At 29.7% G+C, this 12,087-nt stretch overlaps 1 protein-coding gene across 3 annotated transcripts in view; it reads left to right on the forward strand.

Moving 5' to 3' along the window:
- Positions 1-12,087, forward strand: part of LOC111038515 (low-density lipoprotein receptor-like) — an 85,562-nt gene that overhangs the window by 64,242 nt on the left and 9,233 nt on the right. For all 3 annotated transcript variants that reach the window (XM_022321650.1, XM_022321652.1, XM_022321651.1), the window contains exons 3-7: positions 231-359; positions 6,266-6,388; positions 6,827-7,053; positions 9,566-9,827; positions 11,199-11,462. In XM_022321650.1, the coding sequence (XP_022177342.1) occupies positions 231-359; positions 6,266-6,388; positions 6,827-7,053; positions 9,566-9,827; positions 11,199-11,462 (1,005 nt within the window). The remainder of the gene's footprint in view (positions 1-230; positions 360-6,265; positions 6,389-6,826; positions 7,054-9,565; positions 9,828-11,198; positions 11,463-12,087) is intronic.

The raw sequence follows: 12,087 nt of genomic DNA on the forward strand, positions 1-12,087 counted from the left end.
ATCGATTTGAAATACTGTATATAATACATAATATGGTGTCTCGAAACGTGTGTTATATTTATATATAGAACTCCCATTATATTATTATGGTTATGACGGATTAAATCTCACGCACTTTGTGTTTTCCCGAAAATGCACCCGGTCAAATGTCGGTTTAAATTTATTATCGTTTGCGTGATTCGTTGACGCCATTACATCGAGTTGATATTAATGGTTTATATTTTTCGCAGGAATGGCAAACGTCACATGTTCGGAAAACGAATTTCAATGTAAAAACGGACACTGTATAGCGCTTCACTGGCAATGCGATAACGAAGCAGATTGCAAAGACGGTAGCGACGAAGACCCAAAAATATGTCGTAAGTTCCCATTACTCACTATTAATATTATGCCGTATATTCAAATAATATTGCACAACACTAATGACAAAAATATATAGTGTATCAACGATTACAGGGTTAGTATGTACCTACCTCTATTTAATTTTTAGACGGTAAAAAAATACTAAAATCACAAAAATCGTTTCAATTTTAAAATATACTTGGGGAAATATAATAAACTGACGAAAATCTATATGTACTTCTATCGTCGTCAAACTTTCCATAGTGTTATCACTGATTATAAATAAATTACAAATCACCATTTATAATCAACGCTTTTGTATAATATAAATCAAGTTAATATTATGTATATCGTTAAAATCTACATAAAACCAATTATACATTTTAAATATTGGAAACTTCCTATTCCTGTGCTGGTCACTCGTCTCCTGAAAATTAATCCACTACAGCACATGTGAGGAAAATTGTGTGGGTACAGTGGCACTTTTCAGTTTTACTTTCCTGATTTTTAATTAATATAATTATATAATTAATATTATTATACATACATATATACATTATATATTAATTAGTTATATAATTTATATTATTATATTATTTAATTATGGTGATTGAAAAGAAAAAGTCTGAATTTTTGTTAAATAGGAAAATAATAAAAATATAATGCAGTAATAATGAGTAGGTGGATAATTAAGCTAGCTTTCATATACAATATTAATAAGAGACATCCGATATCACACCCAAGCGGTATAACGATTTGAATCCACAAAAACGTCGGTGTGCAGAATAGTCCTAAAATGTCTATGTTTAAACTTTTCTCCTAAACTATGACACCTAAAAAGTTGGTTGATAGCTCATTCAAAAGGGATTAAAGTAGATGCAAAATGTGAAATTAAAATTTTTTTAAATATCATTTAATTTTTTCCTACAGTTCAAAAAAAGAGTTATTCTCCTCTAGATTTTCATTTAGCGGAGTAGATTTCCAAAACTGGAGAACTGATTTCATTTTTGGGATCTTGTTAGACTCACATTGGTAAGGAGAAGTGCAGTGAAAATTTTTAGAATTTTATCTTCAATCGTTGATTCACTACAAAGCTTTAAAGATAAAAAAACATCAAAAAACGCCCAGTTATATGTGTTTTAATTTTTTTTAAGGCTTTGCAGTGAATTAACTATTAAAGATAAAGTTTTGAAAATCTTCACTGCACTTCTCCTTGCCGACGTGAATCCTACTATACTCCAAACAACAAAATCCGCTTTTCGGTTTCGGAGATCTATCTCACTAAATGAAAATGATTTTGTTTTTTGAGGGGACGTCATACCGACGTTTTTCTGGATTCGAATTTTATACCACTTGGGTGTGATATCGGAAAATATTTATGTGAGGTACACTATTGGTTATCAAGTTTAATAATTAGGTAATTTAATAAATAACACAAGCAAAATGACTTTAATACCTCTTAAAATTCAAACCAGTAATATTCAACCAACTATATTTTACTATAAATTATAATCTAATATCTTCTTGAGAAATTAATTTGCAATTAATAATTTTCTTAAAGTACAATTAAGGCTTAATCATATTCTAATAAAATACATACATATTACATACAGTTAATCAAAGTTAGTTTACATGCCGATCTCCGACTTGACAAGCCTTTTTTTTCTTATTACGTTAACGTTTAAGACCTATACATTTTTAATTTTTATGTATACAATTAAGTTTTTATCAGTTTTTTTCCGAAAATAACTAGGAAAACCTTAATGCTACCAGTCAGGTTTTGTTTTTATACCACCAAAAATAGAATTTCTCATGTATAAACTGTAGTTTGTAATGCCCTAATAAGTTTTTTTCCGACATAACACGTATTAATACATTATTATTTATTATCTATAGTTTTCAAAAGTTCAAAATGACATGAATATAAAACATAGTGGTATAGTAGTATATATAATTATGAAAATATGATAAGTGTGTATTTCAAACGAGATGATGTAATGATAAAGAAATAATATTAGGTTCCTAATATACCATTGATTAAAATTAATAGTATAATATTATAACACTATGTATATTATTTATAATCAATGCTAATACCAATATAAATTGTTTTAAATGCAAATACATCTATTTATAAATAATATATTCTAATTCAACCGGTATAGGACCGAAATTAATACCTTATAAGTTCATGATGTAATTAAATTGGAATGCCAGTCTATAATGTAATATAATTGCCATAATATTATAGTTAAAATGTAATAGTAGTTGAAGTAGAAAATGCATACTTTTAACTCAGTTTTTTGCATAGTACACATAATTGAAAAATACATTGACAATGACATTGTTATACTTGAAAGGTCGTATGCGTGGGCTTTTAAATTGAATTAGTAGTCAGTATAACTACTATAAGTATTACTACGCACATAAAATATAATACAATTCGATGATATTTTAGTAGTCAATATAGCTTTGTAATATAATTCCTTGACCATTTACAATAAGTTTTTTAAAATGTATATTTTATTGATTTCTTAATTTATTTAGGTACATATTTATTTTAACTATTATTCTATTTGATAGATCCCTACTATTAAATACTATAGTAATATGGTCATTACTTATTATTGGACTAACATAATACATATTATAACTATACCCACTATATAAAAATTATGTTTTCCTGCCACAACTTATCTCCTATTTAATTACATTTCAAAATAATTTAACTTACTTCCCATTATTAAATCTTATCTGGATGTTATTTTAAGTATTCTAATATTCTATTATATTTCTGAGCACCAAAATAATCTACTTTTTTCCAAAAATTTATATTTTTTCCTCTGAAATACCTAATGTTTTTGCAATGAAAAATCCATTAAGCCATTAAGCTCGTCTTTCATAATATTTTACCCTATTTTTGTTGATATTTTTTAAGATATTATTTTCAAACGTAATCACAAACATATTAAATAACAACCTGCTTGGTAGTTGCGTGTGTGATTATTATTTTTCTTTTTTAATTTTCCACTGAAAACAATATTTTTTAGGTTTATTCTATTACCAGCTTTATCGCTAAACGTTCTCTTCAACTATCAGCCTTAAGACATTTCCGCATACTCACGATTTAAAATAAAATATTATTTTTTTATGCACTTAAATAGTTAAATCATATGTTATTTTCAAAGGTTTTTATTAATTCTGATTTGAAATGCATTTTTAAAATTATTAAACTTTTTAAAATAATAACTTAAACTTTAAATTCAAAGATTTAATCGTATAATATGTTGCTCTATCTTTACACTCAAATTTTGAACATATATTTAATTATAATAGTGATTATTTATTTTAGCTAAATTTTTCTCTGAACCATTTATCAATGTGCAAAAATTTAGATAAAAAAGATGTTTTATTTTTATTTTTCCAAAAACATTTTTATAATTTGAAACTATTGTAGCTTATGAGTTTGTGACTCCAAACACGTTTTGACTTTCGTTGCAATGGTTGATGAAATTATGACAGGTTTTATTTACTTTTGTTTTTATATGTTATTCTCGAAACGTTCTTCACCGCGTTCGTGACTGTATAACTGTATAAGAATCGAATGTTTTGGAGAGGACCAATCTATTTGAAAATATTGAGTTATTTTTTTTCTTGTGCTTACACGTCGCTTTATTTTCCAACTGAAACCTAATACGGCAATTTCCAATTGTTGTTCTGAAGAACGATATATAATTATTGCAAACAAAAAGCCTTTGAAATAATAAAACGTTTTCTTTTGTACTGGTTGGTTACTGATATTTTTGATACTCAATTTTCCACTTAATATTGATTACTAGAAAGTTTAGAATTCAATTTCATCTTACCACTTGAGTATAGAGTTCTACTTAATGAAACCATATCCGTGTTTGACAATATATACATACCTAGTTAATTTAATAATTAGTATTAATTATAATGTATAGCAGATGTATTTTCTCCTTGTGCATAACTATTCCAAACATTTTTTGCATATTTGACCCCTAGTTGAACCCTGGAATGAAAATTGAAACTGTAAATAATTATTAACATATACATTTAAGAATCATATTTTTTAAATTTTAGTCTCAATATACAATACTTTATTATGAGTATAGGTTTTCTATCTTTCGTGTAAAAAATCCTATCAAATAATTTTTGGGACGGCAGGTATGATTACCAAAATGTTATTAAATAACTACACTAGTATAAGGTTTTATAATTTTATAAAATTTAATTATTCGGAAAAACAACATGACTTATAAATATTAATATTTTCAATCAAGAACTTAAGGAATAACTTCAATTTTGCCGCCTAATTTTTCAATCGTATATTCTCTGTTCGCCGAAAGAGTATCGTAGAGAATAAACCAAAACTCGTAGTACCCCGCCAAAACAACTTATCTAAGCTACATTATCTCAGAGAACGGAATATAGATATTAGATGTAAAGTCGCTGAGTTCAAAATTGCATAAAAAAATATGCCTATGTCCTAGCGAATACAACAATAAACTATGTCCTTTTCTCAGAAAAAATTGACGTTATTATACGGTTTCTTGTCAATTTATATTTTTCTTATTTTATTTTGTACGATGTTTCCCATTCAGAACTGGAAATATTCCACAAATAAGTCTAATAATATATTATTTTTGGTATGTATAATTTATTTTAGATTTTATTACCTAACAAGGCTTAAGTTAAAAAAAAACCGGGTACATTATTACTATGCCTTAACTTTTGTTTTATTTAATAGTTAAAAATGTCATTATTATCTTTTTAGTATAATTAACAGGAATAATGGGGTACCTAAACGATGAATTTTTGAATTTGTTATCTTTGTTCTTAATTCCTACAATATAGGTAGGTACAAACTACTAGGTGATTCTTTAGACGATAAATGATGTACCTAAAGTTTATTCACCTCCAAATATTCGTAATTTTTGTTTCATTTAAAAATAAACCTTATGATTATGAAGATTGAATATAATTTATGTTCTTTCTAATTTTTTTAATAAAAAAAGTTTTTTCATAAATCATCTGTAAAATGGCAGATTATAATACCGCTTATTATACAGACCGTTTGCACTGTTTTAATGGTACACATAGATATGTTGTGATGTGTTATAAATCACCTATATATGAAATTCGTTCTAGGGTTAATCGTCGAATATTTTAATTTTATTCAGGCAGAAATATGAAACTCTATGAATAATATTTTACTGCAGACAATAAGCCGTTTGACAATCAAAAACTCTAATGCGAATCCGAATTGAGTTGTTTGGTAGTTTCCAAAATATTACTGACTTATTACACATAAAAAAAAATACAAACTACAGTGATGAGAGTTATACTTATAAGCTAAAATACTACCTACAAAAACCCGCACTCAAATAACCAACATATAAAATAATAGTGACATTCCGATAAAAACATTTCGATTTAATCTAATAATATTGTGCATTATTATTATTAGGTATAGGTACACAATCAAAATATATCAGTGCGAATTTATAGTTCCGTTTCACGGATCCTTATAAAGTTATAACAATATAATATAATATAATTTATTGAAAATAAAACACTTATATATAATAAATACATACTAAATCAAAGTAACGCAATGACAGTACTAACACAGACACAGACACAGACACAGACACAGACACACACACACACAGACACACACACACACACACACACACACACACACACACACACACACACACACACACACATATAACACATCACGCATGCATGTATAATCGAATAAATCATTTAAAAATAATATAATCATATTATAATATTGTAGTATCGAATCACCATCGGCGCCCATCATTTACCCCCATGGCCCCATCATTATTTGCATGAATCTGTAAACGAATGTCTTATTCTGTTGTGATTTCAGAAAAACGAGTGTGCAACACTGATGAGTTCACTTGCCGCAAGGCCAAAGGCGAGTGCATCCCGCTGACATGGATGTGCGACGGCAATCCAGACTGTTCGGATGGCTCCGACGAGAAGGAGTGCAGTAAGCGACTCTTTGGTTGATTTTTATTTTTTTCTCCTCCCCTTTCATATTTCAATTCATTTCTACATACCATATCACACTCATAACTGCCTTTTTAATATATTATAATATCATCATTATTATATTTAAATTTGTATTATATTATACGAATGCCTATATTATTATAATAACATCATCGATATTAGCATTTCTTCTCGGTGATGGTTGGATATAATTTTTTTTTCTTAATATCCGCTAACTATCGATATCACTATAATATTATTATCTGTTATACCATAATAATAATATGTTCTGCACCCTTACATGTGTAATACTACAATATTATATTATATGTATTATACGTATATACCGCGATATCATGTAAAATCATCGCCGCTACTCGTTTATTTTTTTTGTTTTTATTATTATTATTATTTCACGCTTGTCCATCCATTGCAGACGAAACATGTAGAGACGACGAGTTCACGTGCGGCAACGGAAAGTGTATTCAAAAGATTTGGGTATGTGACAGAGACGACGACTGTCAAGACGGCACGGATGAGCTGAACTGTCCCAACATCACATGTTCCGAGTCCGAATTCGCCTGCGTCAAAGACAACACTTGCATAACGTTGAATTGGCGTTGTGACGGCGACTTTGACTGTACTGACCAAACTGACGAAATAGTGAGTGATGATTACATATATTATAGTATTGNCGAAATAGTGAGTGATGATTACATATATTATAGTATTGTATTACTACATTATGGTTATTTAAAAAATGTTTTCCCAAAATAACTTCTACCAATATTGTTTAGTGGGTATAAACGTTATTCTGGAGCCACGTGTTTCATTAAGTTATAAAAACGTAATGCAGGTATAATAATATTATTATTTTACGTCAATATCAATGCATATTATCGGGTATTGATATAATAACATATAATACATAAACTTACATCTTTGAAATTCTGAAGTGTATATATAGTCTTAAATAGGCATATACTATTGCTCGACCACGAAGGTTATTAATATATATGTATATTCATAATACATTATAGGTATAGTCAATAATCATACGATATTCACAATCGTAATCGGTATGTGTAAAATTATAGGTTTTTTTTCTATTACTTTTTTCGTTTTTGTTTTTGTGGACTTGACTTTTATGTAAAAAAATGACTTCATTACTCGACATAAACATAAAAACTATAATTTATTCATTGAATTGTTTAAATAATAAATACATTTTATATTTTTGTGTAACTATTTCGTACCACAAAATTCATCAAAAACTGTACAATATTATGAAGTGACACAAGAGTTTGTTTTAATATTCATTACAACTGCGAGAGAACGACAATTATTACGATGGAACGAAATGAATAATTTGTGTTCATTGTTATTTTAAAATCTAAAAATAATTTTGTCAAGAATTACGACCAGATATATTATTATATTAGCGAGAGTGAACTCGATTGTTATGCTTATTTGGGTGTTAATTAAATATTAACATTATGAAAATTTTACGTACCAACTATAAATTTAGGATTTGTACATTTTCGTTACAATGATTTCCGACGCAAGTTCAAAGTATTCAGCGCCCAAGTTCATATTATGTATATGAAGTAGGTGCTGTTCTTTTGATGTGTGCATAAGTTCTAATGAACGTAAATGCGAAAGTTCAAACTTCAAAGAACGTGCAATAATTGTTTCTTGAAGACGGTTTCTATTAATAAAGACGTCGTTTTACATTTTGTGGATGAGAAATGGAGTTGTAGGTTGTTCACACAAGATATTTTAATTGGCTGAAATCATCGTATGATATTTGTGTGAAATAATTTAAAACAATCTCAATAGCGGCAATAACGTTTGGGAATATAATAATTAATAGAGTATGCTGTTAGAATAATATTATGAAAGATCTCGCTTGTACGCAAAAATTCGTAATACTATGATAAAACGGTGTTTTGGATAGGCTATTTCGCTACACTGGTGTCGTGGGGGCTTCTTTCAGTATCACAATTCACAATATAGTTGATTTGATAAATATTAGGCGCCTAATAGGTATTACCATTGATTATTACACTTCATAATATAATCAATGCTATTACCTACAACTGAAGTCAACATAATACATTTTGTGATACCGGAAAATGAATCCATCTCACGACCTTGGTATGGATGCAAATAACATGGAATGCATTTAGATTATATTTGAACACAATATTATTGTCATGTTATGTATTTAAAATATCTATCCAATATTATCACAAATCATAATATTATTTTGACATACAGAAGTCGGGATATTTTAAACTTTGATAGTTTGAAAAACTTTCCTAAGTGTCCCTATTACTTTAAAATAAATAATGTACGATTTAAAAAACTCATGTGTTTATTATGGTTTAATTTAATTCTATATACGCAATGGTATGAATTCTAAAATACAACCTTTTCCGTAATATAGTTTATACGTTTGTAATTTATTTTGAAAGATTAAAAACATTAGAATAGATTATTGGTACAATTTTTATAAGAAAAGCTGTGAACATAAATGCATTTTTTTATAACAACTTAAACATATTATGTATTTTTGTGCGCATTATAATCATTTTTTAACCTCGGTTTGTTTTTAAATTGTGTAATACAATTTTAATATGTTATAAATAAAAATGATTTTCGAATTTTTATTAGGAAATGTCGATAAGTTATAACTTAAACAAACTTTGGGCAAAAAAATGTGATTTGATTCAATACTTTTAAATACCCGATATAAACAACCGTGGACCTAAACAGATTTATTAAAATGTAAGCTGTTTTGGGGAAGGAGGGGAAGTTTATCTCTGCAAATTCTGGGAGTACAGTTTAAACAGTAAACAAGTGAACAATATATATATTTTTACCGATTCAATTCATCCTCACGTATCTATATACGAAATCTATAGATTGGTGAAACTCCCTTTGAAATGCTTTCAAAAAATATTTTTTTCTCGATATCACCGTTTAAGATTCATTTACATTTTTTTTGAACTCCCCTATCTGGTTAGGTTAGGTGTATTGGGTTGAAACATGTCTGATACGTATCTATATAAACCTCTGTAATTAATGTAATAATATACCACTACGTATACGATATACGTAGTCTTGTCCCGATCGGTCATACATATTACATAATACTTAATATAATAAATAGGGTTGCGCCGAATCTACCAGATCATCGCAGTGCCGTTCTTCTGAGTTTGAGTGCGACGACCACAGCCACTGCGTCATCCAGTCTTGGGTATGCGATGGCAGCGTAGACTGCGCCGACGGATCCGACGAAGCACCTCACAGGTGTCACAACACCACGTGTCGGTCCGACCAGTTCCGTTGTCGGGACAACACATGCATTCCCGGATTCCTCCATTGTTCCGGTACGCCCGACTGCGCCGACGGAAGTGACGAAGAAAACTGCAGTAAGTCCGCACCACACGATATAATATAATATTTAAATCACATTCTGTAATGTTTCGCTCGCTGGCAGCGTTCGTGTAAAGCTCTCAGTAAAAGCATTTTTTCTATACTAGCCTCGCTCACATACCTCACTTCCATGTTATGGTACCAACTACACTCTCCACAAAGAAACGAACCTCCATACCGTTTTAGTGGATACAATCAAACTCCATTATACAATATTTATAAACCGTCTCAATGGACAAAATATTATCCTAATACACTTATTACGAATCTGGATTCCGATAAACTTCTCGGAAATCCACCCTGTTGCCTACAATACTAAAAAGGCGCAAATACTCATAATTTAAACTAAACTATAGTTACTGGAGTTTCATCGATCTGGAGTTCTTATGGTCTATTTTTATTTTTGTTGAGATTTTAAATTTTACTATTTAAAAAAATACAAAATTCATCGATGTTGATAATAATAACATAAAATATACTTTCACTATTCTGGATTCCTTGGCAAGTGGCTTATAATCCGCTCAGGAGGATATAATATAATACGTACTATATATTTGTATTTTATTTGTTATCTTCTGTTCGAGATGAACAAAGTGAACATAAAAAAACTACTACTTATAATGTACATTAAAATATTATATTGTAATAAGATCTTGGAAAGCAGAGGATATGCTTTAGATGAAATGTTTTAGTCGTTTCAAAAATGACATCCAACTGCATATAAATATATCATATGCCACCGAATCGTACAGTTTAATATAACGTATATATATGTATGAAATAAGAGGGCTTAAAATTAGTTTGAAAAATTAATTGAAACTGATTTTCATGAGAACTTTAATCAAACTAATTTTAAAAGCCATTGTAGATATAAAAAAATTAAAATTTGGTTTCCCAATAGGTATATGAATGATTTGAGAGTGATATAATATGGAAACTATTTTTTTCCGTAATCACTTTACCCGAAATCAATGCACAAAACTGTTTTTAAAAATAATTTTTCATTAAACTTATCGCTCAAAAAAGTTTTAGAAATAATTTTTCATTAAATTAATATATGTATTTATATCAATTTAATACATTATCCGTAATGTCAGTTCAATCATTTTAAACAACCACGCTGACTGTAAAATTATAACCCAATATACGTGTTTAATGAGCTTGAAAAAAAAACCCAAACGTAATCGAGCGATCCATAATAAGTATAATAACTATTTGCCATGCGAAAAGTAATGAGTAGGTAAAATCGATGGTTTATCGCGTCGTGTACACGTTGTTCACAACTACTCTCACGCCTGTCGGGCGTAGATCGTAAAGTCGTAACACTACTAAAACTCATCATTTTAATCGGCCATCGTCGTTTTCAGAAGAACCTGTGCACAAGTGCGACCCGTACACGGAGTTCGACTGCGGCAACGACGAAACGGGTGGCATATGCATACCCATGGAGAAGGTGTGCGACAAGAACATGGACTGTCCCGGGTTCGAGGACGAGGAACAGGAATCGTGCAACGTAAACGAGTGTCTGATCAACAACGGAGGCTGTACGCAGATCTGCGTCGATTTGCCGCACACTTTCCGCTGTGCCTGCAAGCCCGGCTACAAGCTCATCAACAACAACACGTGTGATGGTCTGTATCGTAATTTTTTTTTCATCATTATTATTACATTATTTTTGTCAACATATTATCGTCGTCGTCGTCCCACGGTACAAGGTGTACCTATAAGTTCACCCCTCGGGTATAATCGTTGGCTTATTATTACCTCGAGTGGGGTATGATTTAATTATGTGCGCTTACCTGATATTTTCTGCAGTAGGTACTAATTCCTACCTATCTATTTTCCCCACCCAGCGTGGGTATAGAGTCAATCGACAGGTGGCCACCATTAAATACGTATATTTATACGTTAGAATTCAGTGAGGTGGGACGTCAATTTCATACGATGCAGCGCCGCAAGAAATCTGTTTGATGCAATATCGGTCTCCAAAATATTTATGCACTGAAGCTTCAATATTTTGATAATGCTGTATCGGGCCCATATAGGTTCATGTTAATGGGTGTCGATATGAGTTATTTTTTGTTTATGGCGGAATAAAAATGTAACAAAAAAACTCCGTAAATACATAATATAACATAATATACATGGGTATAATTTGTGGTTTCGTTCAAACGTAATATATACTATGAGGTCGCATTAATGATTAATAATATGCTGACGACTCCCGTTAAATTGCTGTTAGTTTTTGCCACTAGT

The sequence above is a fragment of the Myzus persicae genome, unplaced genomic scaffold (assembly GCF_001856785.1).
Source record: "Myzus persicae strain clone G006 unplaced genomic scaffold, MPER_G0061.0, whole genome shotgun sequence".
Taxonomy (NCBI): domain Eukaryota; kingdom Metazoa; phylum Arthropoda; class Insecta; order Hemiptera; family Aphididae; genus Myzus; species Myzus persicae.